Below are 18,508 nucleotides of genomic sequence, written 5' to 3' on the forward strand. Positions count from 1 at the left end.
TGTGTGGCAGATGGAAAAGTGTCCATGCCCTGTTCCCCACGCTGACGGCAACACCTAGGGAAGGTGTGTTAAGGGAAAATGACAACCACGTGTGGCCAGTTTTTCCAAGAGACACTGCAGAAACAGTTTTGGACAAATGGTTAAAAGTATAGAGTATATGAAGAGACACATCCTTTATGCTAAAAACGGTATAGAGCTGAAGTTTAAGGGAAAAAAAAGGACTTCTGAGTTTAGAAGGTTTGTTAAAATGTTTGTGTGATGTGTAGTTTGAGTGAGTACGTGTACAATTATATTTCCGCCAGTTGTACTTAGTACCAAAAAGCCATTGGTTTCACTTTCTTTATTTTGACTCGAGTTTTTGTTTGATTTAGTAATGGAATATGTAATATGTAATATGGAAACTGATAACAAAGTGAGGTTTTAATGCAAAATCTGCTGGAAGTCCACCCACAAATCCAGCAGGCCTGGCATGTCACAAAATATCAATATACAAAAACATAATCACAACACCATTAACCTTTGATTCACACATAATACAAAGTATATAGTCTTTATGTTTGCAGAATTTCCTGAAGATGTGATAAAGTAAATATTCTTTTAAATAATTTGCAACATAAGATTCATAAGCAAGATGAATACGAGAAGTAAAAAATGAAGAATTTCCATTCATTAAGATGCAGGGTTTTTCCACAATTTTAATTGATCATCTCTGCAAAAGTAAATATTTTTATTCATACATTTATTAACACAGGTATATTAGCAATGCAATGCAACGCAATGTCTACAACTGCTTGTCCCAAGCAGGGTCGCAGCAAGCAGAAGCCTACCTGGCAACGCAGGGCGCAGAGAGGGGAAGGGACACAGCCTGGACAGGATACCAGTATACCACAAGACACCCCAAGCGGGACTCAAACCCCAGATCCGCCACATAGCGGGACCCAGTCAGACCCTCTGCGTCACATACATACACACACACATTTTCAGAAACGTTTGTCCCATACCCAGATGAAGTATGTGGTGTGTACAAAATGTTGGGGGGGGTGTGGTGGCATGGCATGTTGACCGGTGCCTTGCCGTCTGGCGGGTTTGGAGTTTGAGTCCTGCTTGGGGTGCGCGGCAGCTCCGTGCCTTTCCCTGTGTTTGCCTCCCCCAACATGCAGAGGAAGGACTTGGCAACCCACCTCTGCTCCTCCCTTGCCTTGCGTTGAAAACCACGTGAGTGGTCACTATGGGTCAGGTTTGACTTGGCACCTTGCATGCAGAAAATGCTGGCAATAACAGTGAGAAATTTAAAAGCAACTCAAAAGAGTGGAAATGTGCTCTACTGCTTGTCCAAATATACTATTCTGCACATGATGCTGATCCATACTTTCTAAGTTTTCCTTCATGTTTCAGAAAGTTTGTAAATGGTGTCTTTAACTGAGGAGTTAATCTGTAATTGCTCTGGGTTATTGATTATCGTCAAAGGTGGATGCAGTTTTGTTGCCATTGGCTGTTGGAAAGCTCTTTCAGACAAGTTAGAGAAGACTATAAACTAGGTTGGGGCACAGTCCTGAGCCCTCAGGTCCAGTTTCCTGAACTGGTCTCCTTTCCTTAGTGCATTTACAGTCATCATTTCTGTAGAGACAGGCGTTCACAAAAATGCACAGAGCAACACGGGTCTAAGTTGTCAATGCGCTGTGTACAAACTCGGTAGCGCACTGCCTCTCTGATCATTAGGCTTGCATAGTCCACACACGCTGGTAACAGCAACGTGCCCTCTGGGTCGTGAATCATGCTCACATGGCAGGATTTACACTTCTCAGTCAGAGGTTCGGTAGCTCTGCTTCTCTGCAAAAAGTCTCTAAATATGCAAAAAACCTTCTGGGGAAGGCTGGGAGAGCCCAAGGAATAGAAGATCCCACCCAGTTCTGTGCTACGGCACAGCAAAGTCTCTCTGGATTCCCTCACCGGGGTCGACGCAAGCACACGGGTGATGGCAAGACCCCTTACTGGCCCTGGCTGGCTGAGTTATCAGCTTATCATGACTGTGAGTCAGCAAACTCAAACAATGCAAATTATGGAACTCTGAGTGCCAGTTCAGTTTGAGTGGTACTTCCTGTGCTTGACTGCATTTATAAGAGAGATTACAGATGAAGTTGTCCATAATAATAAATGTGAGATTTGACTGTCGAATGGTAAAAGCAAAGCATATGTTATACTGAGGGGGTTGTAATATTCAGAACACAGAAGTTATTATTAATGCATTTTAGTTGACACCTTTCTCCCAACCAACTTATAATGTCAGGTTTACATACAATGCTACTTACAGTTACACTTAATCCTCATTTAACAGGGGTTCATATGACAAAGAACCACTACAATGGCTTTTGAAAAAATATTCCCTTTTTACAATGGGCTTAATATTTAATAGTACTGTATTTTTATCTGTTACAATAGTCATTTAGCTTCATGATGGATGGAAAATTAGTTGACGTAAGAATGCTGGTCGCCTTTGCCCTCATTATTTCAGCAAATGGTAGGTTTTAAAATGAACAGTTTAGACCCGGTGAAATGTGGATGATGCACTGATTTCAGGCACCCTGGTAAAAAAAAAAAAAACAGCTCAGCGAGGGAAACAGTGATGAAAAGTGTGGAAAATAAAAATGAGGAAAAAAAAGAACGTCAGTTAGTCATCAAAATTGCCCTATGGATGTCTACTGTCACTCCGAGGGCAGCGCAGTTGCTGCGCGGTATTCAGCTCTCTCTTAGCGAGTATCAGGAGAGCTTGATAAAAACATTTTTAACCCCATTTCACCCCAGGTCCTTCCACTGGAAGGTGATGACATTAAACATTACATCAACCGCTACCCCAGCTGTAACTGAGTGGTTTAAGTAAAGCATGTCCATTATTTCCACGTGATCATGTAGGCCTTGCCTTCTGTCACACAGTTTCCACGTGGCTGCATATGACAGGAGGGCAGGATGGCAGGACATAACACAGCAGAGGTGGTGACCTCATTTGCTCCTCGAGCACCTGACTTGACCGCTACATCTACAGCTGGAATGCTCGTCTCCCCGACAGGAAGGCAGCACGTGGTCATTCCTGCACAGCTTTCTGAGGGTAAGGCTCTGCTCCGAAGACATGTCCCCCACAGAACGGTCCACGCAACCAAGCCTCTCTCCTTGCCAGGAAAGCCCGAATGACGTTCCCATGCCATGCGCAGATCCACTCCCAGTTTAAAGTGCGCTGCCAGGACAGACAGACCCCTCTCATGCGCTAGCTATTCTGAGCTGCAGATCATCACCATGGAGGCTCTGTGTAGCAAAGTGGAAATGCTCTCACGACTACAGAAAAGCACGGCCATAAAGGCAGGAAGTAGTGAGCCCAGGGCACACTCACATTGTAAAAATGCTATGAAACGAAAACTGCAAGGGTGACAGGTACCAAACAACTTCCTGCTCAGATATTCTTCATACGTACATTTGCCATCATATCACAGTTTAAAAGTTTGTTGGTCTCTTGCAGTAAGGCCAAATTTGTGATTTAATAAATAGACTAAGCTAAGTAAGCTACTAAGTAAACATGTCTTGCTGTCACTGATGAGCTTGAAGGCAAGAGTCTACGCTCAGCTCCATGGCAGTTCATTGCACTCGGTGTAAAATGAAAACCTACTCAGACATACTGTATATTCTGACGGGAATGATTTTGCTGTGTGCTTCTGCGGCAATGCATTGCGGTGTTGCTATCCAAAAACACATTTAGCACACCGTAGCAATGATTAGAGATGTTCGGTGAGTTTATGAACTTTACACATAACCTGTTTACTGTTACTTGTCAGTACTGAAACCACTCAGACTTCATACTCTTCGGGCTCTTTCGCAGACCTTGATGTCATGAAGCAACGACTGAAAATGGGCTTTGGCCCACTGCCAAGCCACGCGGCTAAAAGCGGGTCATTGCCAAAGCGGCAGAGACGCTCTGATGGCCTAAAAAGTTGCCTGGCATTCGGCTGTGGATAAGGGCTATTACCAAAATGGCCACAATAAAGTTGGCAGAAATACTAAAACAAAGTCACGGACATTTAAAAGCATGTAAACGATATGCATAATGAATCATTATCAGATGCAAACCAATTATACAGAAGGGTTGATCAAGGCTAGCATTATTTGGCATTTGGAGCTGAATGCTTCACAATCTGGATGGTTCCACAAAACATAATGAAGCATTCAATTTCACAAGTAAAACAATGGCTGAGGACCAAAACTACTATTTACACTGTAATGTTCAGTACTGTATTGCATACAATCTTAGATCTTTCTCATTATCAAATCATTGCACTGCGAAGTAGGTAAAGTAAGCAACTCGGTTTTGTCCATATGCTCTTTGCAACAGTCTTCTGTCAGCGCCACTGCAGAATCTGATGTTAGAAAAGGAAAAACTAAACTAAACACAGAATATACTGTGTGTCAGGGCAAATCAAAATGCGGAAAACAGAAACGAATTAAATTCCTGTTCCATTAAACTGCTGTTCTTGTCCCATTATCAAAAAGTGTTAAAAAACAAAGCACACCACGCCTGGGGAACGACAGGGACTGATTGTGATGCTCCATATCATTATCATTTATTTGTCCAAGGTTTCTTCCAGCGGTAGAGAATCAACTTTACAATGAGTTACTTACTGATATAGTGTGTTATTCCTACTGTATCAATTCAAGGATAAACACTCTGATCAAGGGTACAAGAGCAGGAGTGGGATCCAAGCAAGCAATCTGCAAATGTCGAAGTGACAACCCCTCACCGTTACAGCATCCCGTGCTCTCGATGCTGTGCAACATAGACCGCTTCACTGCATCTCAGTATTACAGATGTTATTCTTATCATTGTTGTTGTTGTTACAGCATTACAGCGAAGGTCAAATGCAGCAGCGGAATGATTCTCTCCGCTGTACCTTTTCCAGCCTTTGGACACTGTGCTGTCAGCACATTCTGGTGTTCTGCAGTAGTACAGATTTGGTGCCATAATTTACGCCCTGGCTGCCCCAGCTGCGCGGCTGTGGGTCCAACTTGTGTGGAACTCGGGCCCTGGTGTGACCACATCATCATCCAACGCTTCTCACCTTCACACCCTGCGGTTCAACAGCTGTTCTCATCGCTATATAATAATATATCACTTCTTTTTACCCAATTTCACACAGGCACTGAAAGCGCACTGAACCTCTCAGGGCTCGAACCTTCAACACGTGTAAATGAACGGGACGTCCACGCAGCGACAACATGCCGCGCTGAGCAGGGACTCAATGACGACAGCGCCACCTAGAGGTCAGCGGACGCCACTGACGTGGAGCGAGCCGAGAGCGATGCGATGACAGGCAGCGGGGGACAAGGGGAGGACCGCTCTGCCGGTCCGCCGCCGTACAGCGGGCAGAGTTGGGCTCGACTGTCTGTTGGTGGCTCAGCTGCTCGTTGAAAACTAAAGGCGCCGTTGTCGTTGATTCCGCCGACGACAAACAAAGAATCACATCTCGTCTCGTCGCGAAGTGGGGAACGAACGCAAAGAAAGAAGACGCGACGACGAAACCGCAACAACTCGGAGAGCAGAGCCAAAGTGTGGCGAAGAAGAAGGACGGCGAGAAAAGGAGAAACGCGGCGCTGACAGTGACATGTGCCCCATACTCCACACAGGCGCGCGCACACGCGCAGAGACAGAGAAACGGAGAGAGACAGAGAGGGAGACGCACGAGCGCGCGCGCGCGCGAGCCTTCCGCAACTTAGTCAGGGCACGGAGAGCAGCACTTCACACACACACACACACACACACACAGTCTCTTTCCCCCTCGTCTGTTCCGGAGCAGAGCGACTCCAAGTCCAAACACTCGCCCAATAAATTTATTGAATAATGTACTGCGGGGACGAATAACACGCCATGAAAACACCGTCCACTTTGATTCGCGCCTTACTTACTCGAGTCCATTACACGTAACGTAAATACACACACAGTCCGCTGTCTGAAGAAATGCAGCGAGCGAGCAGAAGAGAAGCACAAGCACTGCAGCCCACCACACCATGGTAAAACGAATACGGTAGAATAATACCGATACACTTCACTTCGTAGTTGTACTGCCACTACTAACACTACTATTGTTATTATTAGCAGTAGTAACATGCTACATTATTTTGCGGTACGATTCAGTATTATTAATAATGACTTACCTCCTCCACCGTGAGTGGCATACATATCCTGTACTCCTTCAACAGCATGATACACTCCTCTGATCAGAGATACAGTGAGCTGTCCCGCTGTGTGTGTGTGTGTGTGTGCGCGCGCGCGCGCGGTGCCACTGGCTGTGTGTGTCTCAGTGCGAACGCGGGAGTTGCGATGTCCCACGCAGTCTAGTTCAACTCCAACATCTGGCCCCTCCGCGATGAACGTACGTCCTCAAGCACAGCTCAGCTGTCCTGGGCCAAGTTTACCGTGGACATGGTTTCCCGTGGAAACCGGACGGAAGAGCGAGGAGTAACACCGGAGCGCAGCGAGTAACGTAAAAAAACGGGAAACTACTAGTCTAGTCCCAGGCAGATCATAGGGTGCTCCGCTCCGCTCCGCCAGACGCGCCGAGACGCGTGTTCCTGCTCCTCGCACGGACGGAGTGAGACGGCAGAGGTGCTGTGCGCAGGCCAGTTCGTTCAACAGTCGAACCCGGTCCGGGGCAGCGGCTCATCTGTGTCCCCGAAGCGGAGCCGCGCTCTCCACCTCCTCCTCTTCCTCCTCCTCCTCCTCCTCCCGCTGTCGCCGCGCTGCTCTACCCCTGTGCTCGCGGTCAGCAGCCGCCTCACCACTTCACTTGGCCGCCAGCGGCGAACGGAGGCACAGCTCCAGCTCGCGCGGGCCGGCGTCTGAGAGGCTTTTTCGTTTCGTTGTCTGGGCAGCGCGGCGGGACGGCCGTGGAAAACGTCCGCGGAGAGCCGCGCTCCCACTTTCTCAGCGGAGTAACGGCGCTGACTCGACTCGCGCTCACGGGCACGGCGCGCTCGCGGCGGTCCGGCGCCCGCGCGTCGATAACATGATCTGCACGTGTCGGTTCACGCTGGTGGCGGCGCGTGCCACGTTCGCCCTCACACGCATTCCCGTGAAGAGAGTCAGTCGGTGCGGTGTGTAGCTGCTACGGGGAAAAGAAAAGTTCGTCACCCGTCAGAAAAATATGCAGTACATACTATATAACATAGCCTATGCACGTGATGTTTCCTGCTTCTTCACTGGCCTTTTTGTTCCCTGTCTTTACACACCAGGCAGCTGTGTGTGTTGTTTCTGTGGGAAGAACTTCGTGTTACGCCGTATATACTATACTACAGTACTAATTATATACATACACGCACCACAAACCAAATCTATCTTCAAATTTCTTGTAATGTCTTTTCATATTTTTTATCTTTTAGCCTCGTCTAACACAAAGTGACTCAAAAAAATCTGAGCCTAAGGTGAAATGAGACGGAGAGCACTTTTTTTGTGCCATTATGTAACTTTTTTGATATTGTACATGCGGCGATGCACTCGTATTTTTTTGCGAGATGTACGTCGCTTTAGACAAAAGCGTCTGCCAAATGAATAAATGTAAACGTATAAACCCATTTCGGGTGGCATTTATTCTATAATCAAGGCAAGACGCACAAGGTATTTACTGTATTGACAAAATATTCATAATAAAATCAATATTAACAGCTTGGACTAAGTAGAAGTCGAAAATTGGAACACAAAGCAGTTATGTTTTTATTATGGACATGAAATATGAAGTGAACGTGAGTAAATTCGGGAGTGCGGTGGCGCAGTGGGTTGGACCGCAGTCCTGCTCTCCGGTGGGTCTGGGGTTCAAGTCCCGCTTGGGGTGCCTTGCGGCGGACTGGCGTCCCGTCCTGGGTGTGTCCCCTTCCCCCTCCGGCCTTACGCCCTGTGTTACCGGGTAGGCTCCGGTTCCCCGTGACCCCGTAAGGGACAAGCGGTTCTGAAAATATGTGTGTATGTGTGCGTGAGTAAATTCAGTAATCTAACTGTATATGTGCATTTATAGACAAATGATGGCATAGGTCACATAGATTTTGAGTGTACTTAATGTTTTTTTAATAACTACTTAATACTGCCAAACTAATACCAGTTAACTACTTAAATATTAGAACTTTAACGTGGGATCCTGCAAAATTTCCCACAGCAGTAAACGAAAGGTTGTCGTAAAAATTTCAAGAAAAGCGATCCATTTTCATTAATCGCTTATCCCGATCAGGGTCGAGAGGGTCCGGAGCCTATCCCGCAAAGCTGACGGGGATACACTCTGCATGGGTCGCCAGTCAATGGCTCACACACTAGTGACTACGGGTAACTTATCGTCACCAATTCACCAGAACCGCAGGAGAAACCCACGCAGAAACAAGGAGAACATGGAAACTCCACACGGACTGAACCGGATTCGAACCTACGACCAAACAGCTGAGGAAATGTGTGGCTGATTTTCTGTTATACATGATTAAAAGCACAGTGAACCTGCCCAAGAGTAGAAGATCAGTCTTCTCACTTTAGATATCATGTTGGCATTTTTGGGTTTTTTTTTTTTAATAGTTCAATTGAAAAACGACAAAAGTGTCAGCTCTGCAAATCACCGATCGCTCACGAATGCACATGAGCACATCCTGTTTGCCACAAACGAAATATTCCAACGCAGCAGTTCGTTAACCCCTGACTGCCGATTAATGAGTTTCAGGGTCCTTCGTGGGTCCTTCCTAGTATTCCGGCCACCTTGACAACCCGATTTTATTGGTCATTTCTAATAGCTTCCGGTTCATCTCGCTCGCCACTCGGAAGTAGAGTCCTGAGTCGAAGCTCGTTCTTGTGTTCATTGTAACAAGACTTTCTTAGTCGGGCTGCCCACCAACCTTGGTCAAAATGGCAGACGATCGATCGGAGAGGTCTGATGGAAAGATTGTGAAAATGGAGATTGATTACAGTTCTACGGTGGACGTGCGTCTTCCTGAGTGCGAGAAGATGGCTAAAGTGAGTCGTATTGAGAGAAACGGTGAAGGGGAGGCTGGCTGAGTCATGGTGGATGTTAACTAAGGTTCACTACTAGGCCTCGGCGGTCACCTGTTTCTTAGCTACTTACATATAACGAGCAATACAGCTGATAGTTAGTTATTTTGCACAGTGAAGCAAAGTGGGCTATCTTGTTTTACGACTTTTTTTTTGCCTGTTTGACCAAAAAATACATCTCGTGATGTCACTGTTGCCGTGATGATGGCCAGACTGGTTAATGTAGTAAAATACACTGGGATTGTTTTCTATCTGTTTATACTATAGTATTTACTGTTCAGTGATTGTGGAATGGACCACTGCTGGATTTGGAAGCAGTTGTTTCTTGGGATGTGTGTGGTGTAACTGGAGGTTTTGTAAACAAGGAATATTTGATTTTCTTGCTTAATGTAACTAGATAAGTCAGTGAATTACTGTTCACCTTTGACCATGCATATTTCTGTACATTTTTGGCAGCTGATATTAATTAACATACATTTGTAGTGCAACTTGGGAATGTAGAACAATGTCTAAATGATGCATGAATGTATATAGAATTCTGCTTAGGTCTTAAAACTGAAAAATGATACTAGTTTTAATGTCAGAATTTTCAGAATTGAAAATGCTTTCATCATAATATTTGAAAATGTAAGCGTGTGAAAGGTTAGGTTCGTCTCGTGTGGATTTGAGTTGCCTTGTGTCGCTGTCGTATTTAGAAGTTTCTTGTACCTAAAGTACTTTCTGCTTTTTTTTTTGAAGGCGGGAAGATTGCAGGAGGCCATCGAAAGTTTGCTGTCCTTGGAGAAACAAACACGGACTGTAAGTATCGATCGATTGTTTACAAGTAATCTTTTTTTTTCTTTTCTTTTACCCTTTATCCTTTAATTTGTAAAAATGGATAGCATATGTATTGCTGTTTTACGTGGTTGAGCACAGCACTGTGAAAAGTCCTATAGGTGTACCTCGCCCTGGTACTTTGTAGTAATTTTTGCACCAGTGAATTTGTGTGAGACTGGCAGACTATCTTGACCAAGTTTTATTAAGGATTTTTTTTTTTTTTTTTTTGGAATATGACCAGAAAGAATCAAGGGTGTGTGACAGGGTGTCTAAGGAGGAGAGTTGGTGCTTTGGTTAGAGAGAAGTGCACTGCCTAATGGTTAAGATCTGAAGAGGAATTTTCTGTAAATAAAACATCTTAATGGTTTACTACTCCTCTTCAGTATGATTCCAGAGAACCAGGAATCATCTAAAAAAGGTCAAGTCCAACAGTTTAAAGCCAACTTTTTCAGTTGAATGCAATTAGTGTTTGTCTTTGAGTCACCAGTTTCTGTCTATAGTACTTTTTAATGACAGTGTTTTTTACAAAAAATTAGTTTGTTAATATTCTCCTTTCGGTGTTACAGTTGTAATGGATCTGATCTCATCTTTCTATCACAGGCTTCTGACATGGTGTCAACCTCAAGGATTCTTGTGGCAATTGTGCAGATGTGCTATGAAGCTAAAGACTGGGATGCAATGAACGAAAACATCATGCTTTTGTCAAAAAGGAGAAGTCAATTGAAACAGGTGTGTTTTGTGCATCGGTTTGCTCTATATACAGAGCTGAAGTACCTTGTCATATGGGCTCTTGAAACAATTCTATTAAAAATAAATTTTGCAAGAGAAGTCATCATTTACTGATAATCTGTTTGGCATGGTCGCATGACTAGAATGAGTTTTCTCCTTTTAGGCAGTAGCCAAAATGGTGCAGGAGTGCTGTACGTATGTAGATAAGATCACGGACCTGACTGTCAAACTGCGACTAATTGACACCTTGCGCACCGTCACTGCAGGAAAGGTTTGTTCTGCTCAGATGTTTCTTGTTCATATTTTCTTTGCTGCTGTGTGTGACCATATTAGTTTGAGAGATCTTGTACAATGTATTTGAAATGCGCTCACTGTGTTTTCTTTCAGATCTATGTGGAAATTGAACGTGCTCGGCTGACCAAGACCTTGGCCAGTATCAAGGAACAGAATGGAGAAGTCAAAGAAGCAGCCTCAATCTTGCAGGAGCTGCAGGTATGGGCCATGCACTTGGTTTCTCTTTGGGTTGGTCTCCCTATTGTGATTCCACATTTTTTGTAAATTTAATTTGCTTTCTTCTTTTCTTCATGGCAGCCAGATGGTCTAGTTTCCTTAAATAACTTTAACAGTGGTAATATTTCATACATTGATTAAAACCATAGTTGTAACTAGTTATTCATTGCGTGGTGTTTACATTTTCTTGACCTAGTAATGCCAAGTTAAATGAATACATCCATTTTAGACATTTTCTGTTTATTAAATATAATTTGAATTATGCAAATAGATTTCTTAGTTATGCCATTATTTCATTCCTCAAACCAGGCCTAGTACTGAATATTGTAAACTTGTTTTTTCATACATCTTTCAATTGTTTGGACAGTTGTATGTCTGAGCTTACACACTGTGCTTCTGTGAAAGGTCGAGACATATGGCTCCATGGAGAAGAAAGAGAAGGTTGAGTTCATACTGGAGCAAATGAGACTTTGCATTGCTGTCAAAGACTACATCCGCACCCAGATTATCAGCAAAAAAATCAACACAAAGTTTTTCCAAGAAGAGGGTACTGAGGTGAGTGTGTATGATCTAGAAAATAAGTTTGTGTGAACATTTCCCCTGATTAAGTAGCTTTTTCTTAAATATTGAAAGGGCCAAATTTATATGTTGGCTCTCTGCTTTAAATTTACTCTTTGCTTGGCTTAAACTGCACCAAGAGTAGGAAGTTGTTAGTTCAGAAGTTGTTTTGCTCTATAAAAAATGATCATGTATCTCAGTAACAATATTAAACTTCATATTTGCAGTAATTTAAACTTTGCATCTTTAAACTTAGTGTAACTTATATCAACAACAAAGATAATGTAGTGAGCTAGGGATTTGCTCGTCAAACAAGAATTGAATGGAATTCATCTTAGTTATTGCAACATGGTTTAGGAGCTGTCAGTTATACTTGGAAAAGATTGAATTAAAAAAATGCTTTATCTGTTTACATTCTGAATCCAGTGATCTAAAGCTACTTTTACTGGGTAGATGGCACAGACAATTGGTTTTAAGAAGTCAAATAGCTCTGAAAGTTAATTTTAGGAAGCTGTCTTAGACGGAGCAGATGGCAGTAAATCGCAGAAAATTTTGCATAACTGTAATAAGCAGACAAAAATGTAAGGGGTGTTTTTGAAAACTGCTGTATGCAAGACAAGCTCTGTCTTTCAAAAATGATCTCTCCTCCCCCCCAAAAGACCCAGTGAATCTTTTAAAAGTACAAGTGCTGTCCAGTCTCGGCCACTAAAGCAAAACTATTTTGATATAGTGCACACAAAGCTACATTTTGGTTGATTCACACATGCTTGGAGTGCCTTGCAATGGACTGACATCCCGTCCTGGGTGTGTCCCGTCCCCTCCCCCTCCTTTGGCCTTGCACCCAATGTCTCTGGGATAGGCTTCGGTTTGCCGCAACCCTGCTCAGTGCAAGCGTTTGTTGACATTAGTTGGTTAAACTCTTGAACATTTGACATTTCTTAGTCTTGTCAGACCATGTCATTGTAAATGAATGAATGCTGAGCCCTTGTTAACCTAAATGCTTCTAATTGTAACCCTTAAAATTAAGTCAAATCACTTTATAGTTTCAAAAGATAGGTGTAAACAGTACTTGCTTAATCAATTTTGAGCCTTGAATTAAATAAGTAGGAAAAAGACTGAAATTCCATAAAACGGTTTGTTTTATGTAATTAACTTATTTTATAAGCAGAGGTGCACATGCAGCTTTCTAAAAGTTAGATTTGTGACTGACAAAAGTTGTCAGTTTCCTCACCTAGCGGGCGATTTGAATCAAGTGAGACGCTCAGTTAAAATCTCAGGCTGGAGCTTAGCTGGAACACTGTGTACCCTGCAGTGCTGGAAGAACAGAGCTGTGTACTGCTAAGCTATGATATCAGTATGGCTAAACTTAAAGAATTCTTAAAAAGAAATCTCTCCTGAAATTTTTGTCTCTCTTTTGACATATTAGTTCAAATATTTCTAAATTAACATTTTCAACCTCTGTCCAGTATTTGCTGGAGCTATTTAAGTTAAATACCTTTCCCGGCATCACAGCTCCTGAGATGTTATCATTAGTATTTAGGAACAATTGGGTGCAGTCCAAGAATGAATGCAGAAATACAAAACTGGTAAGTGCTGAGGATCAAAAATGAATTGAATCAATGGAATATGTATAAATTATTTATTCAGATTAATGCATTTATGAACTATTCAATAAAACCCTCACAGGAGTAAAGGATGATGAGTGCATTGCAAATTTTTGCAAGTGTTGTTTTAGGTACAGGAGGATATTGACTATATATTTTAATGTTTTTCATAGTAATGTTTTAGGAGGTAGTTTAAACAATGTCTTTGTCTACTGATCCCCACCTGACACTTTACATTCAGCTGCAGTGGTGTGATGTTTGTTTTCTGTTTTCATGCTTTGTCTTTCAGCGTAATTAACCACCCACATTTATTTATTCATCAAAAACACCCATTTGCTTTTTGTTTGCCAGACTTCAACCTCTCTAATTACATTCTACACTGTAGTCACAGTGTGAACTGCTTTTCATTTCAGGAGTCCAAGCTGAAATACTACAACTTGATGATCCAGGTGGATCAGCATGAGGGGTCATACCTATCCATATGCAAGCATTACCGTGCAATCTATGACACACCCTGCATCCTGGAAGACAGCAGCAAATGGCAGCAGGTGACTTTGATTTCTTTAAATGGTGCTTGTGCATTGGAAAAGATGATTGTACAAGTGAAAATTTAATTCATCATAGCCTGGGCAGTGTGTGTATGTACACCAGTGTATATATAAACACACATGTGCTGAGTCCTTGCATTATGAAATTTTCAAAGACAATACTTTTCCAGTTCCTTTAAAATTTGTATTTTTCCCCTAGGTCTCTATTGTAAAGTGGCTTATGCAGTTTAACAGTAAACTGTTTTTGATCCTTGCTTTTAGTAGATGGTGAATTGTACTCAAACAGAATATTACTGTGAGACTGTGTTTATAGTTTGCTGTCTCCTGTATGGTGTCCCTGACTGTTGGTGGTCAGGCACAAGATGAAGAACATTGCATGTGTCTATGGGATGTTGATGAATAAGTGGGATTGAATAGGAGTTGACAAAATACTTTGTCATTTTTATGTTTCCATTTAAAAGGCTTTTAAAATTTTTATTGTAGCTTTAAATAAAAATGTATTTTACTGCTATAGCTGAGCTTTTTACCTAATGCATAAGTAAGTTCTCGGAAATCTCTGTTAAGCTTTTATTGAGTGTGACCTAGTGGTAAAAGTGACTTTAGATTTACAAACATCTGATCAAAATTGTGTTCCTGAGGCAAGGAGCCAGAGCCCTTTTTTGTTCAGTTTAAAGTAGTTCAAAATTTTCCAGCCCTTCCCTGATAACAAAGGATCTTCTAATTCCTCCTTAATTTACATTTATTCATTTAGTAGATGCTTTTCTTTGATATACATCTCTGAGAATAATAAAAAGTGAATTGCACCATCCGTAGGAGAAATTTGGATGTAGTCACATGATTTAGTATAGTCAGTTTGTCCCATACCACTGTACAAACTAATACATAGTTGCATATAGCTCCAGAAGTGGTAGGTCAGGCACGACTCATGCAGGAGCATTCTGTATCAACTGTAGAGGTCCAATGGCAGATATCGGAAGGCCAGACAGGAGAAAGCTGCAGTAGTGCAGGTGGGATATCACCATTGGCTGGACCAGGAATAGCATAGAGTTTCTTGTGAAATGGGGCAGATCCTGTGGATGTTGTGTAGGATGTATCTGTGGGTTTGGGTTGTGGCTTTGATGTGTTGAAAACTCTTGTCGTTCATTGCTGTTAGCCAGTGAGGTTGGTAAAATTTGTGACTTTTCCGGTTTGATAAAGACTTCTCGACAAAGATTGAGTTATAGGTGATGGTCAGACATCCAGGGAGAGATGTTATGAAAGGCAGGTGGCAATGCATGAGGAGACATATGTAGTTCCAGGGAGAAAAGAGAAATATCTGGGTATCGTCAGCATAGTGGTGGCAGATTCTGGGAGATAACAGGGCTGAGGGAAGCAGTATAGATGAAGTGTATTTGAGAGTAGCTTAGGGGATGACTGGGAGCCACACCAGACACTTGGTAAGGTTTGCCTGATACGCAGGACTCGAACCATTTCAGTGCTGTTCCTTTGGCAAGCTCTTAAAGAAAGGAGAATAGAATTCAGTGGTTAATGGTGTCAAATGCTTCAGACAGGCTGAGGACTGAGGAGAGTATCTGATACTGCAAAGAGGGCAGTTTTGGTGGAATGGCTGACTTTGAATCAAACTGTAACCATTAAGGAGACCATTGTGGAGGAGGAGTGCAGGTAGCTGGTTATAGGTTGCCTGTTTGACAGTTTTTGACAGAAAAGGAAGGAAAGATTAGACTGTTGTTTTGGACCGAGTCTGTATCCAGAGGTGGTTTCTTTAATAGGTGTGAAATGAGGGCAATTTTGAAGGTAGATGGGAAGCAACCAGAGGAATTGATCATGGAGATGAGATCATTTGCAGTGAAATCTCCTGTAGGAAAGGTAAAGTGATGGGATGGAGGGAGCAGGTGGTGGTTCTGTATTACAGCAAGAGGTTCAGCCAGGAACTTTTTTTTTCTTTTTTTTTCTCCTGTTGGTTATTGATATCTTCTCTTTACAAAGATGACCTGGGAAGGTTGTTAGACCATCTATGCTCCTCTGTTGTAACAATTCTGTTTTCAGAACTCCACTTTATAGGAGGCAATGAAAAATAATTGGGTGATGCTGTTTAAATTTGCAAAGTGTTTTTGTTTGCTATTGCTTTTTTGATGTTTTTATGGACTTTGATTCCCCCCCCCCCCCCCCCCCCCCCCCCCCTACTTGTTTGAATAGAATTACATTTTTAAATTGTTACTGCATTCTAGGCCCTAAAGAGTGTGGTTCTGTATGTCATCCTGGCTCCCTATGACAATGAGCAGTCAGACCTGGTACATCGTATCAATGCTGATAAGAAATTGGAGGAGATCCCTAAATACAGGTAGTGGCATCTCTGTTCTCATTATGTATAAAACTGCTACCTGAGGATAAGAGGTTCTGGCATGGGTATTGTTCAGAAGAGCTCTTTAAGGCTTTGAAAGATAATAGTGCTATACTGACCTTATGAAGTAAAATGGGGCATCTGTGGCAATGTGTGCAATTCAGAAGTCAATGCATGAAAAGGGTCAGTGTACAGTATAACACAATTGATTTTTGATTTAAAAAAAATGGTGCCATTAATATATTGGTTTATCAGAATATTTCTGTCTTCCTCTGACAGGGCCCTCCTGAAGCAGTTTATCACCATGGAGTTAATGCGATGGGCTTCTCTGGTAGAGGATTATGGGAAGGAACTAAGGGAAGGCTCGTCAGATAGCCCTGCTACAGATGTCTTTGCCTACACCGAGGAAGGGGAGAAGAGGTGGAAGGATCTGAAAAACAGAGTGGTAGAGCATGTGAGTGAAGCACAATTCTAGTTTGTCCAAGTATTTGTGGTCATTGCTCTGTTCAGTTACTTGTAGTGTATTCATGTTCAACATTATGCTGTCCTGTTTTTTTGTCGTTTGCAGAACATAAGAATAATGGCGAAGTACTATACAAGGATCACGATGAAAAGGATGGCCGGCCTTCTTGATCTCTCTGTTGATGTAAGGAAATTTTAATATTTCTCTTGACAGACTAGGTGCTATATCAGTGGTGGCCAGTTATTTTGCTCATGATTAACAAGCTATGTAGGGTTTTTGTTTCCTTTCTTGTCTTAACTATAATGATACTGCTGTATTGCACATAGTTTATAACATGGCATGTTGTATCCGAAACAATCTACTTAAGTTCAGTTGATTCCCTGATGAGAACTTGAACATAATTTGTACAAAGGTCTAAACACTGCTGTTCTTCGTAGCTAAGGAAAGTGTTTAGCTTTGTCTGTCTGCAGTCTGTTGATGGTTTTCGCATTGACTAGGGTGAACACAGTAGCCATACATGTGGATTTAATGCACAGTAACTCATTTTTATGAGTTGTACCTTCTTCTCCTTGCAGGAGTCTGAAGAGTTTCTCTCCAGCTTGGTGGTTAACAAGACCATTTATGCCAAGGTGGACAGGCTGGCTGGTATCATCAATTTCCAGAGACCAAAGGACCCCAATGATCTCCTGAATGACTGGTCTCATAAACTGAACTCACTTATGTCACTGGTGAACAAAACCACTCACCTTATTGCCAAAGAGGAGATGATACACAATCTTCAATAGTGAATGTACAGAGATTGTGTGTGCTCCGTTGAAAAATTATTGCATTTACACAAACAGAGATTCAACTTTGAAATATCCTGTCATAGATAATGAGCATCACATTTAAGAGTTGTCCTCACTTAAATCTAAATTTCATTGTGAATAAATGTTATTTACAAGTAGTGGTAGTAGAAAAAAACGTTTTGTAATCTTATTCCAACAATTCCTTAGTATGGCAGCATTTCTCTACTGAAATATGTTTTCTTTGCCATCCTCTCCAGTGGGGCAGGACAGATATTTGATTACAGATGCTGTACCTGTCTTTTGCGTTTTCACAATGTGTTATATTAAAATTTGCTATAAGTGGTTAGTAGTTTGTTTTTTTGCAAATATATCAATACCTTGTTACTTTAGTACTAATACATTAACTATTTGAAGATGTGTAAGCTGTAAGCATAGTGCTCATTTCATTTGCTATAAATCTGTAACCTAAGGGGTGGGGGGCACAGTGGCACAGCGAGTTTGGCCAGTGTCCGCTGTGTGGGGGGTCTGGGGTTCCAGCCCCGCTTGGGGTGCCTTGTGACGGACTGGTGTCCTGTCCAGGATGTGTCCCCTCTCCCTCTAGCTTTGCGCCCTGTGTTGCCGGGTTAGGCTCCGGCTCACCGTGACCCCACTCGGGACAAGCGCTTGTTGACGATGGATGGATGTAGCCGAAGGGGCCATATTGTGCTCAACAAGTATGCGCATACTGTATTCTGTTCATTTGAATGTTGCATATGTAAGACAGCTGTCTGAATTATTTCTGATATGCCATTGATGGGAGTAAGGGAGGTCACTAGTGAGACACACAGAACGTGTCTGTCGTACCCCGTTGCAGTGTAAAACACCTAACCGCTTTGTCTCACTCATCCTTTGTGCTTGATTGCATGAAAAGTTGTGGTGAGAACTGGTCTTTTGCCGGCAGCTGGTTAAATGCCTTTAAATATTCACTAGAAAAGCACGATGGTAACTTTATTTTGGAATGCTGATGTTTCCATCCAATGTGAAAGTCGAAAGGACAACACCGGTCAGTTTCTCCAATCGCAAATCCTTCATTATGATGTGTGGGTGCAAGGAGGAC

At 42.6% G+C, this 18,508-nt stretch overlaps 2 protein-coding genes across 3 annotated transcripts in view; one reads left to right on the top strand and one right to left on the bottom strand.

The window, feature by feature from the left end:
* LOC108940049 (cytoplasmic phosphatidylinositol transfer protein 1-like) overlaps positions 1 to 7,131 on the bottom strand; it is a 72,980-nt gene extending 65,849 nt beyond the window's left edge. Inside the window, exon 1 of one of the 2 annotated variants that reach the window (XM_018761860.2) lies at positions 6,193 to 7,131. In XM_018761860.2, coding sequence (XP_018617376.1) covers positions 6,193 to 6,240 — 48 coding nt within the window. In that variant the 5' untranslated portion in view covers positions 6,241 to 7,131. The remainder of the gene's footprint in view (positions 1 to 6,192) is intronic. The other variant, XM_018761861.2, reaches the window with a different exon arrangement.
* A 1,684-nt stretch (positions 7,132 to 8,815) lies between these two features.
* On the top strand, positions 8,816 to 17,758 carry psmd12 (proteasome 26S subunit, non-ATPase 12). Its single transcript, XM_018761438.2, has 11 exons — positions 8,816 to 9,019; positions 9,794 to 9,853; positions 10,472 to 10,600; positions 10,764 to 10,871; positions 10,988 to 11,092; positions 11,516 to 11,665; positions 13,686 to 13,820; positions 16,049 to 16,161; positions 16,441 to 16,615; positions 16,730 to 16,807; positions 17,200 to 17,758. Exons 1-11 carry the CDS (start codon positions 8,912 to 8,914, stop codon positions 17,407 to 17,409), a joined length of 1,371 nt encoding a protein of 456 aa, XP_018616954.1. The 5' UTR covers positions 8,816 to 8,911; the 3' UTR covers positions 17,410 to 17,758.
* Positions 17,759 to 18,508: the final 750 nt, after the last annotated feature.

Source organism: Scleropages formosus, chromosome 20, assembly GCF_900964775.1.
Source record: "Scleropages formosus chromosome 20, fSclFor1.1, whole genome shotgun sequence".
NCBI lineage: Eukaryota > Metazoa > Chordata > Actinopteri > Osteoglossiformes > Osteoglossidae > Scleropages > Scleropages formosus.